The 19,481-nt window shown below is 36.8% G+C and overlaps 1 protein-coding gene across 2 annotated transcripts; it reads left to right on the top strand.

Moving 5' to 3' along the window:
- Positions 1-2,203: 2,203 nt before the first annotated feature.
- Positions 2,204-17,901, top strand: Mmadhc (metabolism of cobalamin associated D). Of its 2 annotated transcripts, XM_042683496.1 has the most exons (8): positions 2,204-2,293; positions 2,533-2,589; positions 4,767-4,911; positions 7,909-8,126; positions 9,926-10,031; positions 10,859-10,989; positions 16,085-16,171; positions 17,154-17,901. In XM_042683496.1, the coding sequence occupies exons 2-8, from the start codon at positions 2,581-2,583 to the stop codon at positions 17,346-17,348; spliced, it is 891 nt and encodes a 296-aa protein (XP_042539430.1). In that variant the 5' UTR covers positions 2,204-2,293; positions 2,533-2,580; the 3' UTR covers positions 17,349-17,901. The 2 variants fall into 2 exon arrangements, with proteins under 2 accessions (XP_042539430.1, XP_042539429.1); XM_042683495.1 differs by lacking the exon at positions 2,204-2,293 and having other exon boundaries at positions 2,461-2,589.
- Positions 17,902-19,481: the final 1,580 nt, after the last annotated feature.

Here is a 19,481-nt window from a genome sequence, read left to right as displayed (position 1 = left end):
TACATCTTATAAAAATCCAATTGCCAGTAATTATGCTCCAAGGTATTATCCAACTAATTTGGAACGGCCAAAGAAAACTTTCATACAAATTAAAGCAGCTTTATTCTCAGTCACCAAAAAGTATACGAAACCAAAACTTCTTTAATAGGTAAAGATAAACAATGAAATATCCATACATTAGAATACTATTCAGGAATAAGAAAGACAAGAATAAGCTTTTCAAAACCACATAAAAACAAGGATGGTAAATGAAAAAAGTCAGTCTAGCATTGCTACATATTAATTCCATTTTATGACATTATAGAATATCGAAAACACAGCCAATAGATCAGTGATTGTCAGGTGTTTGGGGAGGTGACAAAGACTGACAGATGAAACAAAAGGGATTTTAACTGGAGTAGCAAAGTGTTCCAAATGACACTCTAATGAGATACACATGACAGTGTGAAGATTTTTGTTGTTAGTAGCTCAAAGTGTATCAGGGTAGAACATAGGCTGCAGTAAAATGACAGCAACCCTCTCAACTGTATAATAAAAATATAAAATAATCTCATTGAAGGAGGTGAGATCATTGACCTGATTAAGTTCGAAGTTTGTGTAAGCACTGTACTCTAGCTGCTATAATTGTTTCCCACAGACATAACTGGTACCCACTATACATGTATAGTTAACATGGGTTACCAGTTCCGAACTCACTATATGTGTAAAGTGAACTGAAGAGTTGAGTAACTGGATGGATGATGAAAGAAGCCACGTTTCTTACTCTGATTATAGAGAAGAGCCCATACTTAATGAGTTTATACAACTTGTACAAACTTAAAAGATTATATATACACGTATGTATATATATATGTAGATGAATACACACATATGTTTTTAAAAACTAATGGCTCTTTGGGAAAGTGGCTAATTCTGAACCTGGACCTAGGGCAGGGAATAAACGTTATCTTGAAGTATCTTGTAGTGTCAGATATTAAAGAAACACTTAAGTAAAATAAGAGATACAAAAGAAAAAAAACTGTGAACATGTATCAAAAAGGCAGAATTCCAATTAAAAATTCTCAATGACCGAAACAATTTGAAAAACAAAATACAGTATTGGATTAGGGGGAAACCGAATGAGGAGGCAACAATGCTGGATAAGAAATGTACTCATTACCTTGCTCATGTAACTGTAACCCCTTTGTACAGTATTTTCACAATGAAAAACTTAATTAAAAAGATAAAGAATGGAAATGTAAACCTAACACCCACAACCACATACAAACAGAAAGAACTGAAAACAAATTGAGGTGAACAAATTTCTTATGCAGAACCCCAACTTATGAAGATGCTTGCCCTTTAAAAACTTGGGAGTGTAATTTTTTAACTCTTTCAGCTTGGGCTGCACATAGTAACACCATGTAGTGAAAGAACAATTCACGGTGTAGAAACGTGGCAAACACTGAGTCAATATCAACAGCGGTAAGTCAAGTTCACAGTACTTGCCCTTGAGGTCAAATACCACCCCACCCACAAAAAAAAAAAAAAAAAATGGCCTGGTGATGCATTATGAAAACTGATGGAGGGAAATTCAACAAAACACCTGAAGAGTACGTCTTTAAAAGATCCAAATTATGAAAAGCCAAGTAGGCCTGAATAATTGTCACAGTCTAGAGGAGCTGGAGGTGATACGGTGACTACCTATGATGTGGACTCATATGATGCAAACCCTGGAAGCCGAAAAGGACATGAAAGCCAAAAACTAAGGAAATCTGGTTTAGTATAAATAACTTGTGTCTATCTTTTTAAATGCATTAACTTTAAATAATACGGTATTTACAAACAGGTCATCCGATTGTTTACGGAGCCTACTGAGTTCGGCACTGTCCAGGGAGTTAAGTGCCTTGTGCTGGAAACCAGAGACTCCTGAGAAATGAACAGCAATCACACAAGGAGCAGAAGACGCTGTCCGGGAGGCAATCGGAAAGGCTTACGAGGGGCCCCACACCATCTTCGGCCCCCCAGGACGTGGGCACCGGCCTGGTGCGGCGGCTCTCACCGGTGTGCGTACGTGAGGCGCGTGCGCAGCGCGGGTTCCGCGATCCTGCGCATCGACGCGCTCTGGAGCAGCTGGTTCTGCCTGGCAGCGTCCAACCCTGGCGCAGCCCGCGGGCTTTCGGCGCCGCCATTTTGGCGGTGGGAAGAGTGAAGTCGCGGGGCAGCCGGAGGCCGCGGCGGTGGTGGTCGGTACGGATGGTTTCCGCCTGCGGAAGCCTCTCGGAATTGGCCTGTGGTCGGATCGTAGCTCACGGTAAGGCCTGGATCCCTACGAAGCTCCCGTCGCGAGGCCTCCCACGCTGTCTTCCCGGAAGCTGTGAAAACATCCGCTTTGACCCCGGGGTCGCGAGGACCCGGCTGTGGCGGGCGGCGGGGGAGGAGGGTGGAAGGGCGGGGGAGTGGGCGGGGACGACGGACGCGGACCCGGGGCGCGTCCCCGCCGTCGGCCGAGCCCGAGTCCCTCACCGCCGGTGGTGCTCCGTCCTTTCGCAGGAAGCCTTTGCCGCAGGGGTGGTTTCGGCTCGGTCTTCGCCGCCGGAAATGGCCCATGTGAGTACGGCGGTCCCGGGGCGGGCCGTTGGGGCGGGGGCCGGGGGCCGGGGCCGGGGGCGTTGGCGCCCGGACGGGGCTGCGCTGTGCACACGTCCCGTTCAAACCCGTGTGTGTGTGCAGAGCTTGCTCTTGAACGTGAGTGTTTGCAGGCAGTTTCCAGCGCTTCCCCTCCTCCCCCCCCCCCTCCCCCGTCTCTCTTGGTGAAAGACTTGGTAGTTTCGGTGTCGAAAGTGCCCCTCCGAACCCGACAGTCCCCGCTGACACGCACCCCCCGAGTGTACCCCGAGTGCACCCCCGCGTGGTGACACGTCCTGCCCCACGGAGCTCGTACGGGAAAGGGAGATACAGACACCTATGGGAAAGACCTGCACGGTGTCACTTAATTGGTGGTTGTTGGCGGTGCACGTTCCCAAAAGCTTCCGTGCAGGTTGTGATCCGTGTGCGGAAGGGCCGAAGGGACCATGAAGGTTTGGAGTCATAAGGAAAAAAAGAGAGTGGGAGTTTGGGGTTACTCCACCTGAGTTTCGAAAGAGGAGTGGGGATTTTAGATGATCGCGGGTGGGTGGGGAGGACAGGAAAGTGGATTTAAAGAAGTCCCCTCCCCGTCCCTTTTAAAAATGACCCTAGTAAGATGGGGAAAAAAAAAAAATTGTGAGGTTGGGTTGTGAAGGGAGAACCAAGAATGGAAAGCCTTGAATACCAAGCTCAGCAATTTAGACTTTGGGGTTTTTGTTGTTGTTTTTTGAGGGTTTTTGTTTGCTTGCTTTTAGCATGATATAGATTCAGTTGGAATTTCATGCAGGAAGACTGATGTGGCAACGAGTTACAAAGTGCTATTACTGTAATTGGTAAGAGTATGAATATGTGAGATGCAGACAAGTCATAAGAATAGACGACTAGTATGGGCCAAATTGTGAGGTGAATTTTTACCTAGCTGTATTCTACACAGAAAGACAGTGTTGTAAAAGAAGCATGTGGTATTGTCAAAAGAGGTAACTCAGTTGAAATAGAGTACTGATTTGTGGACTGGCATTGTTTTGATTCAAGTGAATAAATTAGCTCATTTCTTCTGTTAATTTTTTTTCCCAGAATTTGCAGTGCATGTAATATCAGGATAAGCAGATACATGGGTCTCAACAATTTAGTTAACGTACATACTAAGAGTAAAAAATGCCCGTGCTTTAGAGACTAGGCAAACTTTTCAGTTTGGGGAATATATTTATAATATATTGTAGCTCTCAAGTTACAATCGTTGAGTGAATTTTCATAGATGGGATGACACCATGTTGTGTCAGACACACTACAAAATAATGTGTTAGGATGAAGGAATGTGAGCATTCCAAATAATAATAGTATAAAAATATGGGAGATTATAAGCATGTTTAATTTTAAAAGAAAAATGGATTTGAAAATAAGCAGATTTTCAAGCAACAACCTTTGTAAGTAGTGTGTTTTAAGGATACAGAATCTTAGTAGCTGTGCTCTACTTACAGATTCTTCTTCTTGTGTGGTGTTTTGGAATCCTGGCCTTTATTGGAAAAGATATAAACTCTTACCCAGATTAAGCTGCTACTAGTTTGGTTTAGTATTTGAATTGACAACAACAAATGAATGGTAGAGTCTTCCACACAAGAATTTATTCAGAATAAGAAAGTGTTACACAAAGGATGGCACATTGTGGGAGCAAAGGAGAGTACTTTAGGCATACCTGGAAAGGCAAAGGAAGGGCAAGGGTTTTTAAAGGCAAGATGAGGAAGGTTACACAAGTGACTCTGATCCAGTTATCCTTAGCCACAAGGATCAATACCAAGAGTACTATTGTTCTAGGGCTGAATAAACAGTTGCTGGTTAGCCATTCTCATAAAAGTATTTTTGCAGGATTTCAGTGACCTTATTGCCAGCTTGGGGGTTTGGCAGAGTCTTTTATAGCAACTCCTCTTAGGCAAATATACTTGAAGACTTCCCTTTCTCATTGTCTCCATTGTCATGTCTCAACATAAGTGACTGTTTTGATTCTGAAGACATTTACATTTTTTTATTATTCATAATGCTTATCAATGTTCAGTGTAGGTTGAACAAATGTCTATCTTAAAAGGTACACCACAGTGTAAAGATTTGTCAGAAACCATAACATTTCCCAAAATACATAATCTTAATCTTTCTGTCATTCTCAGGTGCTCTGTAACAGAGCCAGACTGGTTTCCTATCTCCCAGGCTTTTGCTCTCTAGTTAGAAGAGTTGTTAATCCAAAAGCCTTTTCAACTGCAGGATCTTCAGGTTCTGATGAATCTCATGTGGCCACTTCACCTCCTGATATATGTAAGTAAAAGATATCATTGCTTTACTTATTTCAAAATAATTTTCTCAATTTTTTTATAACAGCATTTTTTATTTTTCTCCCCCCCTTTTTTTTTCTTTTTGGTCAGTTGTAAGACTTTAACTCAGGGCCTGGGCACTCTCTCTGAGCTCTTTTGCTTAAGGCTACCACTTTACCACTTTGAGCCACAGTGCCACTTCCAGTTTTCTGGGGGTTAATTGTAGGTAAGTCTTGCAGAATTTCCTGCTCAGTCTGGATTTGAGCCATCATCCTCAGATCTCAGCCTGTTAGAAATACAAGCGTGAGCCAACAGCGCCCAGCCTTCTTCCTACCAAATTTCATCACGGGAAGACTTAACTATATACCGAAATGAAAAATTTGTCACTCAGAATATTTACAGAGCCAAGTGAATGTATAAGGATCTGGTGACTCACATCCGTAATCCTAGCTACTTGAGAATCTGAGATCTGAAGATCTAGATTCTAGTGCATCCCTGGCAGAAAAGCCCATGAGACTCTTACCTATAATTAACCAACAAAAAGCCAGAAGTAGAGGTGTAGCTGAAGTAGAAGAGTACCACCCTTGAGTGAAATCGCTAAAGGACAGCACCCTGGCTCTGAGTTCAAGCCTCTGTACTGGACAAAGAATATGTGATTATTTTGAGTATATAAATTTTATACATCAGTAAGAAAGAGACAATTGCTAGCAAACCAAGACACAAACAGGAACAGGGCTTTCACAAAAGAGAAATCCCACTGGATCCGTGGTAAGCATATAAAAATGTCTCATATTCACTATAAATACCTGAAACTATTAGTTCCAAGTGGCCTTTAAAACATATTGTTCAAATACTAACAGATTTATAAGATTCCAGCCAATCATTGTGACTAAAGCTTTGTTACCCAACTTGGTCTTTATCAGTATCATCCGAGACCTTCCTCAAAATATAAAATCTTGCTTTTCATTGTAGTTGTTACTGAATCTTGAAAGGCATTGAGGTAGTGTGTTCATGTTTGAGACCTTGTCAGAGTTGACCAGCAAAGAGTTGCATGATTGGTAAGTGGTGCATATTACTATGAAGAGAATATTTATATTGTATGTTAAGGAGGACTATGGTGGTGCTCAGTGAGCTCCCAGTGAGGCAGCTGTTGCCATTTTTAGTCATTCCATTCTGGTAGGGTATTAAATCATTATTTCATGACCAAGTAATGACACTTCCATTCTCTAAACCACTCCAAGTATTACACTCTGAATAATAAAACTAATTTTCTACCTTATTTTCTGAATCTTTAGATTTTTTTATAACAAGATGTTTTAATTTTATTTTTTTGTAAATAAGTAATGTGGATTTTTTTCTCTTTTATATTTATCGTCCATTTAATTCATGTAGGTGGTAAACATAGACTCATTGCATGTAATACCCAATTTTTTTCTCCTAGCTTTTTTTTTTATTTTGTTTTTGTAGTTCCAATTAGTTCCTTTCAGGTAGACCTCTGAAGGAGTTTTTATTAGTTTTCTTAAAATTTTTATTGTCAAGGTGAGGTGTTAGGGGGGTTACTGTTACATAAATAAGGTATTGATTACATTTCTTATCTAGCTAATTGTTACCCCTTCCCTCATTTTTCTCCCTCTTTTCCTCCTCCCCAACTTCCCCTCCCCCCAAGTTATACATGTTTAGTGAGTATCCTTGCTTCAGGAGCTAAAAAAAAATTTCAAAACTGGATACTGCATAAAATCTACGAGCAGCTCCAGTCTGGGCCATAAGAGTATCTTAGGAACTAGCACCTCAGGGAAAAGCCATGATTCCAGACAGGCCAACCCCTCCCCCACACCTCCAGCTCCCTCTCAGGGACTCCAAGCTGTAGAAAATAGCCACCTTCCTCCTGTGTGAGACTCAAAGCAGATTACCCTCCCACTGAACTAGTCTGGGAAGGAGGATCACAAAGTTCCCATGCCTATGAGGCAGAGCTTCTTTCTGCCTGCTCAAACAAATTCATTTAAGAAACTAACTATGCCATAAGTAAACTGAGTACTACATGGAAATCAGAGGCTCCCATCAAGAGACTGGATACAGACATTGGGGAGACACAAGATCCCCCAAATAAATCCACCAGCCTTTGAAGAACTGAATAGCTGAATGCCCTTTGCTGAGGGGAACTGGGTAACTACTTTTAAGTCTGGTGTCTTTCTTTTTAGATCTTTCTTTTTAAACCAGGAATATGTGAATATAAGGATGTAAGTTGGATACAGTGGTATACACCTATAATCCCAGAATTTGGAAGGCTGAGGCAGGAGGATTTTGAGTTTAAGGCTAGTTTGGGCTACATAACAAGTTTCAAACCAGTCTGAACTTCAAAGCAAGATCCAATCTGAAAACAAAAGACAACAAATTTAAAAATGTAGGCACTGTGTGGTGTGCCCGTGTGGCTCATGCACATAATCCTAGCTACTTTGGAGGCTGAAATCCAGAGGGTTGTGGTTTAAAGTCAGCCTGTGCAAAAAGTCTGTAAGTCTCATCTCTAATTAACCACAAAAAAACTGAGCTGAGACATGGCTCAAATGTAGAGTGCCAGCCAGGCAAGCAAGCAAAGCAGTCATAAGGACCTGAATTCAAAATCCCCATACTTGGAAAAACAAAAAGAATGTAAAATGATTATGGTATTCATGCTATTCTTTGGCTTCACTTTTTCTCATAATGCCCTATTTCCTAGACTCAGTATCAGCACATAAGGTTTTACTGTAATTTTTCTAGTGACTATCAAATACCTCATATATTAACCACTATTTTATTGATACCCCTAGTATTGGACTTCCCTTGAGCCAACAACTGATTGATTTAAAGCAACTAGTTTTGAAAACAACATAAAGCTTATTCTCATATAAGAAAATAGATTTCACAGATACACATGTTAGGTTAAAAAAATTGTAAGAGCTTTATTTGTTCAGTCTGCCAACGTACTGTTGAGAAGAAAATGATTCATTTAGTTGTTTCTCTTCAGGCTCTAGAACAGTATGGCCTGATGAAACTATGGGACCATTTGGACCTCAAGATCAAAGATTCCAGCTTCCAGGAAACATAGGTTTTGATTGCCACCTCAATGGGACTACATTACAGAAGAAAAGCCAGGTTCATAAAACTTTGCCCGATGTTCTAGCAGAGCCATTATCCACCGAAAGACATGAGTTTGTGATGGCACAATATGTGAATGAATTTCAGGTAAATTGTTAATATGTGTCTTTATTAATTTTACATTATCTAAGGATCCCAGTTTGAAGCTAGCCCAGGCAGGAAAGTACACTCTCCCAAGCCCTCAGAAATTGTGTTTTTTTTTTTTTTAAGTAAAATATCTCTTGGGCTTTTCTTTTAGTTTGCTATCATCTACACAATTTTAGAGACCTTAAAATTTTCTTAAGTTTTTAAATGCCTACGGAAATATAAAGTTGTCTGGAATTAAGCCCATAGACAAATTATAATTTCTACTTTAAAAGCAAACTTAATATCCTGCAACACAGAAATAATTTATATTTCAAACAACTAGTTATTAAAGAATTTATATTTATATAGAAATATATATTTATATTACTGTAGTCTCACAAATAGAGTCAAGATCATGTTGCCTGTTTCTGAATTGCTTCAAAATTATTATCATCCTTTTAATTATCTGCCAGAGTTCAAGTGGTCTTTTTTTTTTAATATGTTTTTTTATTGTGAGAATATTGTACAGAGGGGTTACAATTACATGAGCAAGGTAATGAGTACATTTCTTATCAAGCATTGTTGCCTCCTGCTTTGTTTCCCCTTCCCATCCCCCCCACAAAGTTGTAAAGTTTGTTTTTCGACATAACAACTTGTACATCTCATGTTGCAATGGGTCCACCTGTATCCCTATTTAAACAATTTGTTTCTTCCCTTCCCTCCCCAAATTATACCAACATCAAATACAGTGAAAACAGGGGTTATACCATGCCGGGGGTGGGGGGGTAGTAACATACAAGACAACAAAAAAATCACCTTGTAAATATGTTAGAAACAATAGCAAGAAAGAAAAACCACTTGAGACCACTTGAGTCCTTATCTTGGGGTTCATTTAGCCTGACATCAATTTATCTGACCTTTTCTACTTGTCTCAGACATATACTAGTTATTGCAAATAAGGGAAACCATGGGATCAAGTGGTCTTTTATTTTACCTCCTTTTTTTTAGGTACTGTGTGTGGCATGATAATTATGGAATGAGAATAATGTGGGTTCAAGGGTTGGTCTCTGCCAAAATGTTAGGACCTTTCCTGAGCTTTTTTATATGAAAAATTGAATAATAATTGCCAGCATAAGCCTTTCCACTATTATATCATTTGCTGGACTATTTTCCCTTCTGAATTTTTTGCTTCTATTTTATCCTTTACTTATTAAACACACATTAATATACACCTCAGATAATACCCTTTCAACCTTTTCCTGATTTTCTTGTAAAGCAAATTTCTTCCTTATATATGTGACCAGAATCTTCTTTAGCATTTTTCATATTGAGTTGCATTTATTTCTTTTATTATTTTTTCTACTACTTTTGATACACTGAGAATGAAGACCAAATTTTTATTTTTTTTTAAATTTTATAGTGCTTACTATAGTCAAAGTTCCCTAATAAGCCTTTCCTATAAAAGTTACATTATTGATTTGTTATTTTGGAAGTTAATGTTATTATTCCGATTTTATAGATTACAGCATAAAACAATTGGATAATATGGCAAAATAGCAGAAGAGGTACCAACTATAAGGCATAATTATAGTATTTAAACTAGTTTCTTAGCAGATTTCTGTTCAGGATGTTGATATGTTGTGCGTTCTGTTTTGTTTAAGATTTCTTTAGGGCTATCTCCTAATATTCATCAAAACTTTGTAAGCATATAAGAAAACAGTACCTCAATGAGAATTATTTTTCTAAAGTGTACTAAGGTAAATTCTTAACATTTTATTTGGATTCTAGATTTTGTTTACTTTTGTCCTTCTTCCCTATAGGGTAATGACACACCTATTGAACAAGAAATTAACAGTGCAGAAACTTATTTTGAAAGTGCCAGAGTTGAGTGTGCAATCCAAACATGTCCAGAATTGCTGCGAAGAGGTATACTTTCTGTATGAGACATTAGACATGTGTTAGATTATATTAATTTTTAATATGTTGAATTGGTTATTCTATAATAGTAATCATAGTGTTCTGTACATTAATACTTAGTTTAGTGCTTTGGCCATTAATGATTGTATTTCAAAGATAAAAGCTTTCATATGTATCCAATCTTTGATCTCATGTTCCAATTAGATAAGAATAGTAGAACCCGCCGGGCTGGTGGCTCACGCCTGTAATCCTAGCTACTCAGGAAGCTGAGATCTGAGGATCGCAGTTCAAAGCCAGCCCAGGCAGGAGAGACCATGAGACTCCTATCTCCAATAAACCACCAGAAAACCAGAAGTGGTGCTGTAGCTCAAGTGGTAGAGTGCTCGCCTTGAGCTGAAGAGCTGAGGGACAGCGTCCAGGCCCAGAGTTCAAGCCCCACGACCTACCAAAAAAAAAAAAAGAATAGTAGAACCCTAATGACCTTTTCCCTAAAACTTGCATAATTTCTTATCCTGTATTTATAATACCATGAGCTCATAAATATAGTACAAAGAAAAATCAGAACAAATTTATTTCTAAATTATATTAACAGCAATAATACTGCCTTACTCTTTAGAATTGATAGCAGTATTATTTCAGCTCATCCAGAACTAGAAGTGAACAAAACTAAGTTTGTTTCACTCCTTTCAAATACAAAGTGAATTTATAAAAATAGCCTAGTACTGCAGTAGTTTAACTTAATCATAATTTTTTTCTGAAGAACCTATTTTCATGAATTTTGTATCTTTCTAAAAATCAAATTATTTTCTTTTTGAGATTTTTATTCTTATTTTCAGATTTTGAATCACTGTTTCCGGAAGTGACCAATAGCAAACTAATGATTCTAACTGTAACTCAGAAAACTAAGAATGATATGACTGTTTGGAGTGAAGAGGTAGAAGTTGAAAGAGAAATGCTGCTAGAAAAGGTTATTCTTCCAATTTGCTTACTTAGTTTTATGATTCTATTTACATACTATTAAACTATTAAAATGATGAATGTCGGGCTGGGAAGGTGGCTTAGTGGTAGAGTGCTTGCCTAGCATGCATGAAACCCTGGATTTGATTCCTCCGTACAACAAATACAGAAAAAGCCAGAAGTGGTGCTGCGGCTCAAGAGGTAGAGTGCTAGCCTTGAGCAAAAGAAGCTCGGGGACAGTGCACAGGCCCTGAGCTCAAGCCCCAGACTGGCAAATAAATAAAAAAAATGATGAATGTCTTTCCAGCCTTAATTCTGTGAAGTATTTCAGTACTATACAACTTACATCTTTTCTGAGTTGACAGTTTAATATGCTACATTTGTTTGTTTTCAGTATCCTTGAAGAACTTAAATTCTGTTCATTAATTTCCTGGATTTTTCTCAACTGTATCATGCCTTCCTTCCCTCACCTCCTTTTTCTCTTTTTCTTTTCTTTCTTTCCCTCATTCCTTCTTCCCTTGACCTTTTATCTCTTCTCTGCAACTTTACAGCATATTAGGAATCTTTCAAACATTAGCCCAACCAACTCTAAGAAATAAGTTGGCCAGGCCCAAAGAAACATAGGTCCCATGGTTTCCCTTATTTGAAATTACTAGTATATGTCTGAGTCAAGCAGAAAAGGTCAGATAAGGTGATGTTAGGGAAATGAACCCTAAGATATGTATTCAAATGTTTTTTTTCTTTCATGTGATTGTTTCTAACACATTTATAAGATTATTTCTTTGTTGCTTTGTATGTCCCTCCCCCACGGTATAGCCCCTGCTTTCACTGTATTTGATGTTGTTATAATTTGTAGAGGGGAAGGGAAAAAACAAATCATTTAAATAGGGATACAGGTGGACCCATTGCAACAATGAGATGTACAAGTCGTTATGTCAAAAACGAACTTTACAACTTTGCGGGGGGCGGAGGATGGGATGGGAAGGGGAAACAAAGGAGGAGGCTACAATGCTTGATAAGAAATGTACTCATTATCTTGCCCATGTAATTGTAACCCCTCTTGTACAGTATTTTCACAATAAAAGAAAGAAGTTGTAACAGTAAACAGTCTAGTAGTAATATATAGTCCTGAGGCTGGACATAGTGGCACACACCTGTAATCTCAGCCACACAGGAGACAGATGATTCAAGGCTAATAAGCACCAGGCCAAACTCTACTGAAAAATAAACAAGCAAAATATCCTGGGTACATGATGTGGTTCAAGTGGTAGTACAGGCATAATGCCCTAGTTTGTTCCCCATTACCAACTATTGCTAGAAGAAAAGAATAATTTTGTCCTTTGTTTTTAACATAAACATTCATTTTGACACCTTTCCATACAATTTATTTTAAAATTTACTTTGTGAGTTAGAGGTTGAAGATCAACCCTTTGCTATTACCTGCAATACAGCAATGAATATCATTGTTACATATGATTTTATTCAGAGAATTACTAAAAGTATCATTTGCCTACCATAAAGATTATCCTAAGTTATATGCTGTTACCCTTGTTTACCCTAAATTTTAGCATTCTCTTTATCAATCTGGAGAATGTTTAATGATAATTTAAAGCCTAGTGATTTAAAATCATGTAATGATTTCTCTTTAGAATTGAGACTAGATTATATTAATTTCTTTATAAAATAGAAAGTAGTATTCCTCTGCTCATGTGACAGATTATTAATAACTCACATGGGCAGGCACTTTAGCAAATAACCTGAGTTGAAATTCTCCTTTAATGATTTCCTTGTAGAATATTAGGAATTACTATGTATTTTATTCTGTTATCATGTATTTTTATTACGTATTTTCTTTGGTTTAAAGGTTCTGTTTATAATAATATTTTTTAATTTACCTATTCATTATTCTATGAGAATGATTTGGCACTTAAGAACTTCACAGGGCTAAGAAATTTCATGTATTTAACATTCATAAGCATGTTAGTCATACACTCTTTAGCAAGGAATTTATTGAGGCATATTATATTTTTCCTCATTTTAAGTGAGATCAGAAGGTGCAATTGCAATTTAATAACAATAAACATTTTTACTTACAATAAAAATAATGTTTGGTAAATATATACTTTTCACCACTGGTATTGAGCTGCTGTAAAGCTCTCACATCTGCATTGCGTAGTACTAATTTTTGATGGTTTGATTCTGTCTCTAGTATGGTTCACAGTCAGTTTTCTGTAGCAAATTGTAGGGCTCTGAAATGACATCATGTTTTATCTTGAGATTAAAAAATGACAGAGTTAACAGGTTCTATGAAAGAAAAAAATATTTCCATGGAAGTGTGTTGATGATTCTAAATTCTTTTCCAAGCACCTATTTTAAGTATTAGGATTTAAACTTAAAATAACTTTTTCCAGCAGATGTCAGTATTGCTGTTGTTGAACAGAAATTTAAAGGAGAAACTGGCTCTTGAGTAACTTGGTATTCTTTTAATTCAGCTTTGTAAATGAGTTTTCTGCACTTGGCCTTGTAATTTTGGGTATGGTACATATGTTCTTAATTGATATGTATTATTTGTTACTATAATTGGATTAATAAAGTATTAATACTTGGATTAATAAAGTATAGCAATAAGTGAGGTAGTAAATATGGGCATTAACCTAGAGAATAGTTTTAGTTTAATGTTTAATATCTTCATGTTTAAAGTAGGTATTGGGAGAAAATAAGTTATCATTAAGTACTCATATCCATAGCAAAAATCTCTTAAGAGGGACAGCGTTTAATTTGCAACAACTACAATAAATTTAGTTTTGTAAAAAGAAAAACTTCAGACAAATTTAACGATTTTTTTTGAGCAAAGAATGCTTTAGGGATGAGTTAGCCTGCAGAGCTTTAATAAGTTTATAGAGTTCCACCCTGCCATGTAAACAGAGAAGGTAGTATTTATATATAGAAATAGTAAGATCTATGGTTACAGCTTTGAGCTTACCTTATGGTGCAATCAGTTGGGATCCTGTGACTAACACCCAGCTCTTAGTTAGAAATGTACTCATAACTTAGACTTCCTATTTCTATATATAGTAAGTATGATTGCAGTATGTTAAAGTGGGGTATAAGGTAGGGAGATAACTTCAGATAAAACAGTTTAAAAATCTAACCTAATCTAAAATAGAATGAGTATTCCATGATCCAACCAAAAGTCCTTTGCTGTTTAGAGGGCTGAAGAGCTATCCTAGCTATTTAGAAGTATGAGATACGGAGGATCATGGTTCAAAGCCAGTGTAGGCAAAGTTGATAAAACTCCATCTGCAAAAGTAGCAAGCAAAATGCCAGTCTGGAGATATGACTCAAGTGGTATATAGCACTTGCTGCACAAGCAAGCGGCCAGCTGAGCAAGTATACAGTGCCCTGAGTTCAAACTCTGATACCAGAAAAAGAAAAAACCACTAAAGAAGATAAAAATAGAATGAGCATAAGTATATGTTATATACAATATATTATGTACAATATAGATTCTGTTAATATTATTACATATGTTTATATGTTCTAATTCTATAATTTCTCAAATATAGTGTACCTACATAGAAAGATAATATACATTAATTAGAATATATGCATTCCTAAATACTGAACGTTAGATGTCTCAGCTGAAGAATGAGCCAGAAATCTGTTTTTCCTAGTACTTCATATTCCCCTTCAGTTCTCACACCTTTGCCTGCTGGGCTAAGCCTTTCAGCATCTTGCTTCTTCCTTGTAACCTTTTACTAAGGAATTAAGGTGAATGCTTTATGTAGGCTTTTTAACCTTTCCCTTTCTTCCAGTATTCTCTCAGAAATTCCAAATGCTTTGGTATTCCTCACACACTATGCTTGGGTTACTTCTTTGTCTTTACTTTGACAAAAAAATGTACCAAGAGAAAAAGCTAGAGCAAATGTGGATATTAATTCATTCATTTGTTCCCTTGCTTCTCAAAAAATTGTTCTTGTCTATTTTTCAGGGCCTAAAATTATTGCCTTAAATTTTTTAATCAGTTTTATGTTTTCACTAGGATGATTTTGTTGTTTTAAATAGTAAGTTCAGTACTTGTTACTTAAGCGGAACTGTGCCCTTGTTTTTAAACATTCATGTGATCATTTTTTTCCAGCCTTGTAACCTAGACTTAATATTGTTACTGTCTTTACACAACTTACACTGCTGAAACAGCTAATGCAAACCTCGTAGAAATTAAGATAGTACCCCTCTACCCTGCTACCCTGTGTATCTGGTTCAGTTATTCTCTCCTATGCTGGTGTTAGCTAACCCAGGACCATAGTTAGACTAGTACCATGCTGCTGAGCTCCATTCCCAGTTTAGTGAATTACAGATGTGCCATTGGCTGTGTGTTTTGAAGGACACAGTTTGTTTTTTAATTGTATTTTATTGTAAAGATGCTCTACAGAGGGGTTACTGTTACATGAGTAAGGCAGTGAGTATATTTTTTGTCAAGCATTGTTACGGGCATATCCCCCCTGAACATCCCAGATCTCATTTGATCTCAGAAGCTAAGCAGGATCAGGCCTGGTTAGTACTTGGATGAGAGTACACAGGATTTTTTTGTTTTTGTTTTTTTTTTGTACATTTTTTTATTGTAAAAATGCTGTACAGAGGGGTTACAGTTACATGAGCAAGGTAATGAGTACATTTCCTATTGAGCATTTTTGCCGCCTCCTTTGTTTTCCCCCTACCATCCCTTCTCTCCCACCTCTACATTAAGCAACTTTCTTAGGTTCAGATCTCTTCATTATATTGTTTTCCTTTGTTACTTAATATTCATAATGATACAACATAGCAGCTATACTTTATCACTTATGACAAATTTAAGAGTTAATACAGGAGAGATTTCATATTTCATAAAGTAGGAAATGTGGGAGAAAAATACAGAATTTGGACTTAAAAATTAAACCATTAACTTATTTTTTTGAAATGGTAAAAATTTTATGACTTTACAAGGTAGTTTATAATTTCTTTATTTTATATGAATCTTACTGTCTAAAGCAAAAGATAACTTAAAAATATAAAATAGTTTATAATGATATTCTATTAAATATTATTTATATCTTTTTTAAATGCAGTTCATTAATGGTGCTAAAGAAATTTGCTATGCTCTTCGAGCTGAAGGCTACTGGGCTGACTTTATTGATCCATCATCTGGTTTGGCAGTGAGTATTTAAATGCATTTTGAAAGTCAGATTGTAAGAAAATCAAAATGATTTATTTATTCATTCATAAAAGCTTAAAACTTAAGAAATAAATCTCATAATTTTATCCCAAGGAATACTGAGTCAGTTGCTTTCACAGTTTCTCAAGGACATCTGTCACATTGCCTTTTTTCTAACACTTACCTTTTCTACTAAAAATAATGGATATAATTTTTACCTGACAAGATACAGTTTTGACTTCATTGAATTAGTATGTTTACTTAGAAATTAACATTTATAAGTTAACATTTAATATAACATACTTGGAGGAAAATAACATAATTATATCCTTAGTGTCTTTGAGTTATAAGTAGTAATACAGTAAAAACTTAAATCTTCTTTTTTCTGATAGTAGTGTTTACTTAACGTGCTTACTTACCTGGCATTCTACCACTTAAGCCATGACGCTAGCTGTGCTTTTTCCTGGTTATTTTAGAGACAAAATCTCAATAGATATTTCTGCCTTGAAAGGCTTAAAATCATGATCCTATGGATCTTTCTCATGAGTAACTAAGATTAAATGAACCACCAACTCTTGGCTCATATTTCAGATTTTAAGATTAAAATATACACTACTACGTCGCAAAGTCAACTACAATATGGATAGACTAGGAATAGAAAGCTTTTGCTCTGGGCTTTAGTTGTTTATGTTTTGAAAATGATAAATTTGAATCATCATCGATGATTATCTAAATTACTTGCTTTTACAGACTGTGTAATGTTTTGGATTTACTTTTAGATAAAAAGGAAACTTGCTAGATAATTTACTATACATACCGAGAGTATACAGGTATTGAAGAAGTGATGTTAGGACAGATTAATAATTGCATGCAATCTTTTATTTATTTAATTTGGTAAATATCTGGAATACTAAAAATATATATGTTGTACTTTATGAACATTATTACTATGCTTTCTAATATAAATATTTATTTTTGTCTAGTTTTTTGGACCATATACAAACAATACTCTTTTTGAAACTGATGAACGCTACCGACACTTAGGATTCTCTGTTGATGATCTTGGCTGCTGTAAAGTGATCCGTCATAGCCTCTGGGGAACCCACGTGGTTGTAGGAAGTATCTTCACTAATGCAACACCAGACAGCCATATTATGAAGAAATTAAGTGGAAACTAGCAGTAGTGTCATTATGTTAGCAGTACTGTTTGTGTGCAATGAATTGAGCTATATAAACACAGTCAGACTTCTATGTTTCAAATACACTTATTTTTAGGTATTTATTTCAACATTTAAGGATTTACAACATTTGCAAGTGAGTTGAGATTTTAAAATCTCAAGTGTTAATCATTCATGTCAGTGAATACATGTTAAATATACCCACATTCTGAAGAATGTGGAATTAACATGTAATCAGCATATGATGTCTCATTGTTAATTCTCTACATTATTGCAAAAACCTTAGTTTTAATTATTTTTCCCAAAAATAAATCATACATGTGGTTATAACTTGTGTTTTTCACTGCAGTATTTTAAGAATATAGTTCTTAAGGGTTTTTTTAGCAGAGATATAATTTTCAAGCTTTTAACAAACGCAGTTGAGAACTATAAATTTACTGTAGACTTTGGGGAATTTGTCTTAATTATCTGTTAAACATTTTGGTACCAACTTGAATCTTTCTTTGAATTAATATGTGGGCAGGAAAAGAGAATAGATAGAAATAGTACATCACTATGTATAAAAGCCTATGAATCTCATTCTTAAACACACAAAAAATTTATTCGTTAGCCCTTAATTGAGACAGGCAAATATAATTCTATTTTCAGTTAAAACTAACTCTCAGCTACCAGCTACATAATGTCTCAGAAGTGCCTTTTGTTAATTTAGTTTTTGTCTTCTTTTCTTTGTTTTTTTAGTATGGAGGTTTGACCTCAGGGATTTGAGCTCATAGTGCCACTTCCAGTTTTCTAGTGGTTTATTGGAGATAAGAGTCTGACCGGCTTTCCTGAACTGTGATCCTCAGATCTCAGCCTCCTGAGATAGCTAGGATTACAGGCATGAGCCACCATGCCTGGCTAGCTTTAATTTTTTTTTTTTTTTTTTTTTTTAATGCTGGTCATGGATCCTGAACTCTGGGCCTGAGCGCTGTCCCTCAGCTCTTCAGCTCAAGGTTAGCGCTCTACCACTTGAGCCACAGCTCATAAAGCTCCAGCTTGGAAGTAGCACTGTGGCTCAAGTAGTAGAGCGCTTGTCTTAAGCTGAAGAATTGAGGGACAGCACCCAGGCCAAGTTCAAGCCCCATAACTGACTAAAAAAAAAAACCTCCGGCTTTTTCTGCTTATGTGGTACTGAGGAATTGAACCCAGGGCCTCATGCATGCAAGGCAAACTACCACTGACCCACCTTCCCAGCCCTGCTTTGCTTATTTTTAAGATGGGGTGTATCTTCTTGCTCAGGTAGGAAGCCTTACTTAAGCCTTTCTGTTGTCCTAGCATGACTGTTGCACCACCACACCCAACTTTTGTGGAGATGGGAGTCTGGTGTATTCTTCTGTTTGGGCTGGCCTAGAACCTGATCCTCACATTCTCAACCTTCCAAGCAACTAAGGCATAGGCTAATGGTGCTCAGCTCTACTTGTTTTCATAGTATTGTAAGCTAAGATTCATCTTTCACTAGTGAGTCTTTTGCAGTAAGAAATCTCAGGATAAAAACAACTACCAGTGACTTTGTTCAATGGATTTTTTTCTTTGTTTAATAAAATGCCTATTTTTAATCTACAAATGGTGGTTGTACAAGGGATTACAATTCAACATGAGCATCTTGATCAGAATCACCTCTTCCATCCTCCTCCCTCTACCGGTTCCCCCACTGGTCACATCAAGAAGTTTCCCACTGTCTTTTTCAAATATGTACATTTAGTATTATGACTATTCATCCATTTTTCCATTTTCCATTCAGCTGCTCTTCCCACTATTCCCCCATTCAAAACAGTTCACCTTTCTGATACTCATTACTTTTAACTGTTTGAAAATTGCTCAGAAGGTTAACACCATATACTGTAACTTGGTCTGCTTAATCAGGTATATGCTTATGTCCCTGTGTGTATGTTCACCTGGGGGTTGTGTTTTGTGTCTGCAATCCATATATGAGAAAAACATGTATCATTGGTCAATTGGGTCTAGTGTGCTTAGTATGATATTTTTCTGGTCCATCCATGTCCCTGCAAATAGCAAAATTCTATTCTTCCTGGTGGCTGAATAAAATTTGATTCCATATATATCCCGTATATAATAGTTTCTTAATCCATTTAT

The sequence above is a fragment of the Dipodomys spectabilis genome, unplaced genomic scaffold (genome assembly GCF_019054845.1).
Source record: "Dipodomys spectabilis isolate Male_0828 unplaced genomic scaffold, ASM1905484v1 ptg000081l, whole genome shotgun sequence".
Classification (NCBI taxonomy): domain Eukaryota; kingdom Metazoa; phylum Chordata; class Mammalia; order Rodentia; family Heteromyidae; genus Dipodomys; species Dipodomys spectabilis.
The sequence above is the reverse complement of the archived record's forward strand: the minus strand, read 5'-3'. Positions and strand labels throughout refer to the sequence as shown.

Excerpts from the sequence above, each read along its gene's own strand:
- Mmadhc (XM_042683496.1), top strand. Across the intron at positions 4,912-7,908 it reads CACTTCACCTCCTGATATAT|GCTCTAGAACAGTATGGCCT; the intron begins GTAAGTAAAAGA and ends GTTTCTCTTCAG. Across the intron at positions 10,032-10,858 it reads TCCAGAATTGCTGCGAAGAG|ATTTTGAATCACTGTTTCCG; the intron begins GTATACTTTCTG and ends TCTTATTTTCAG.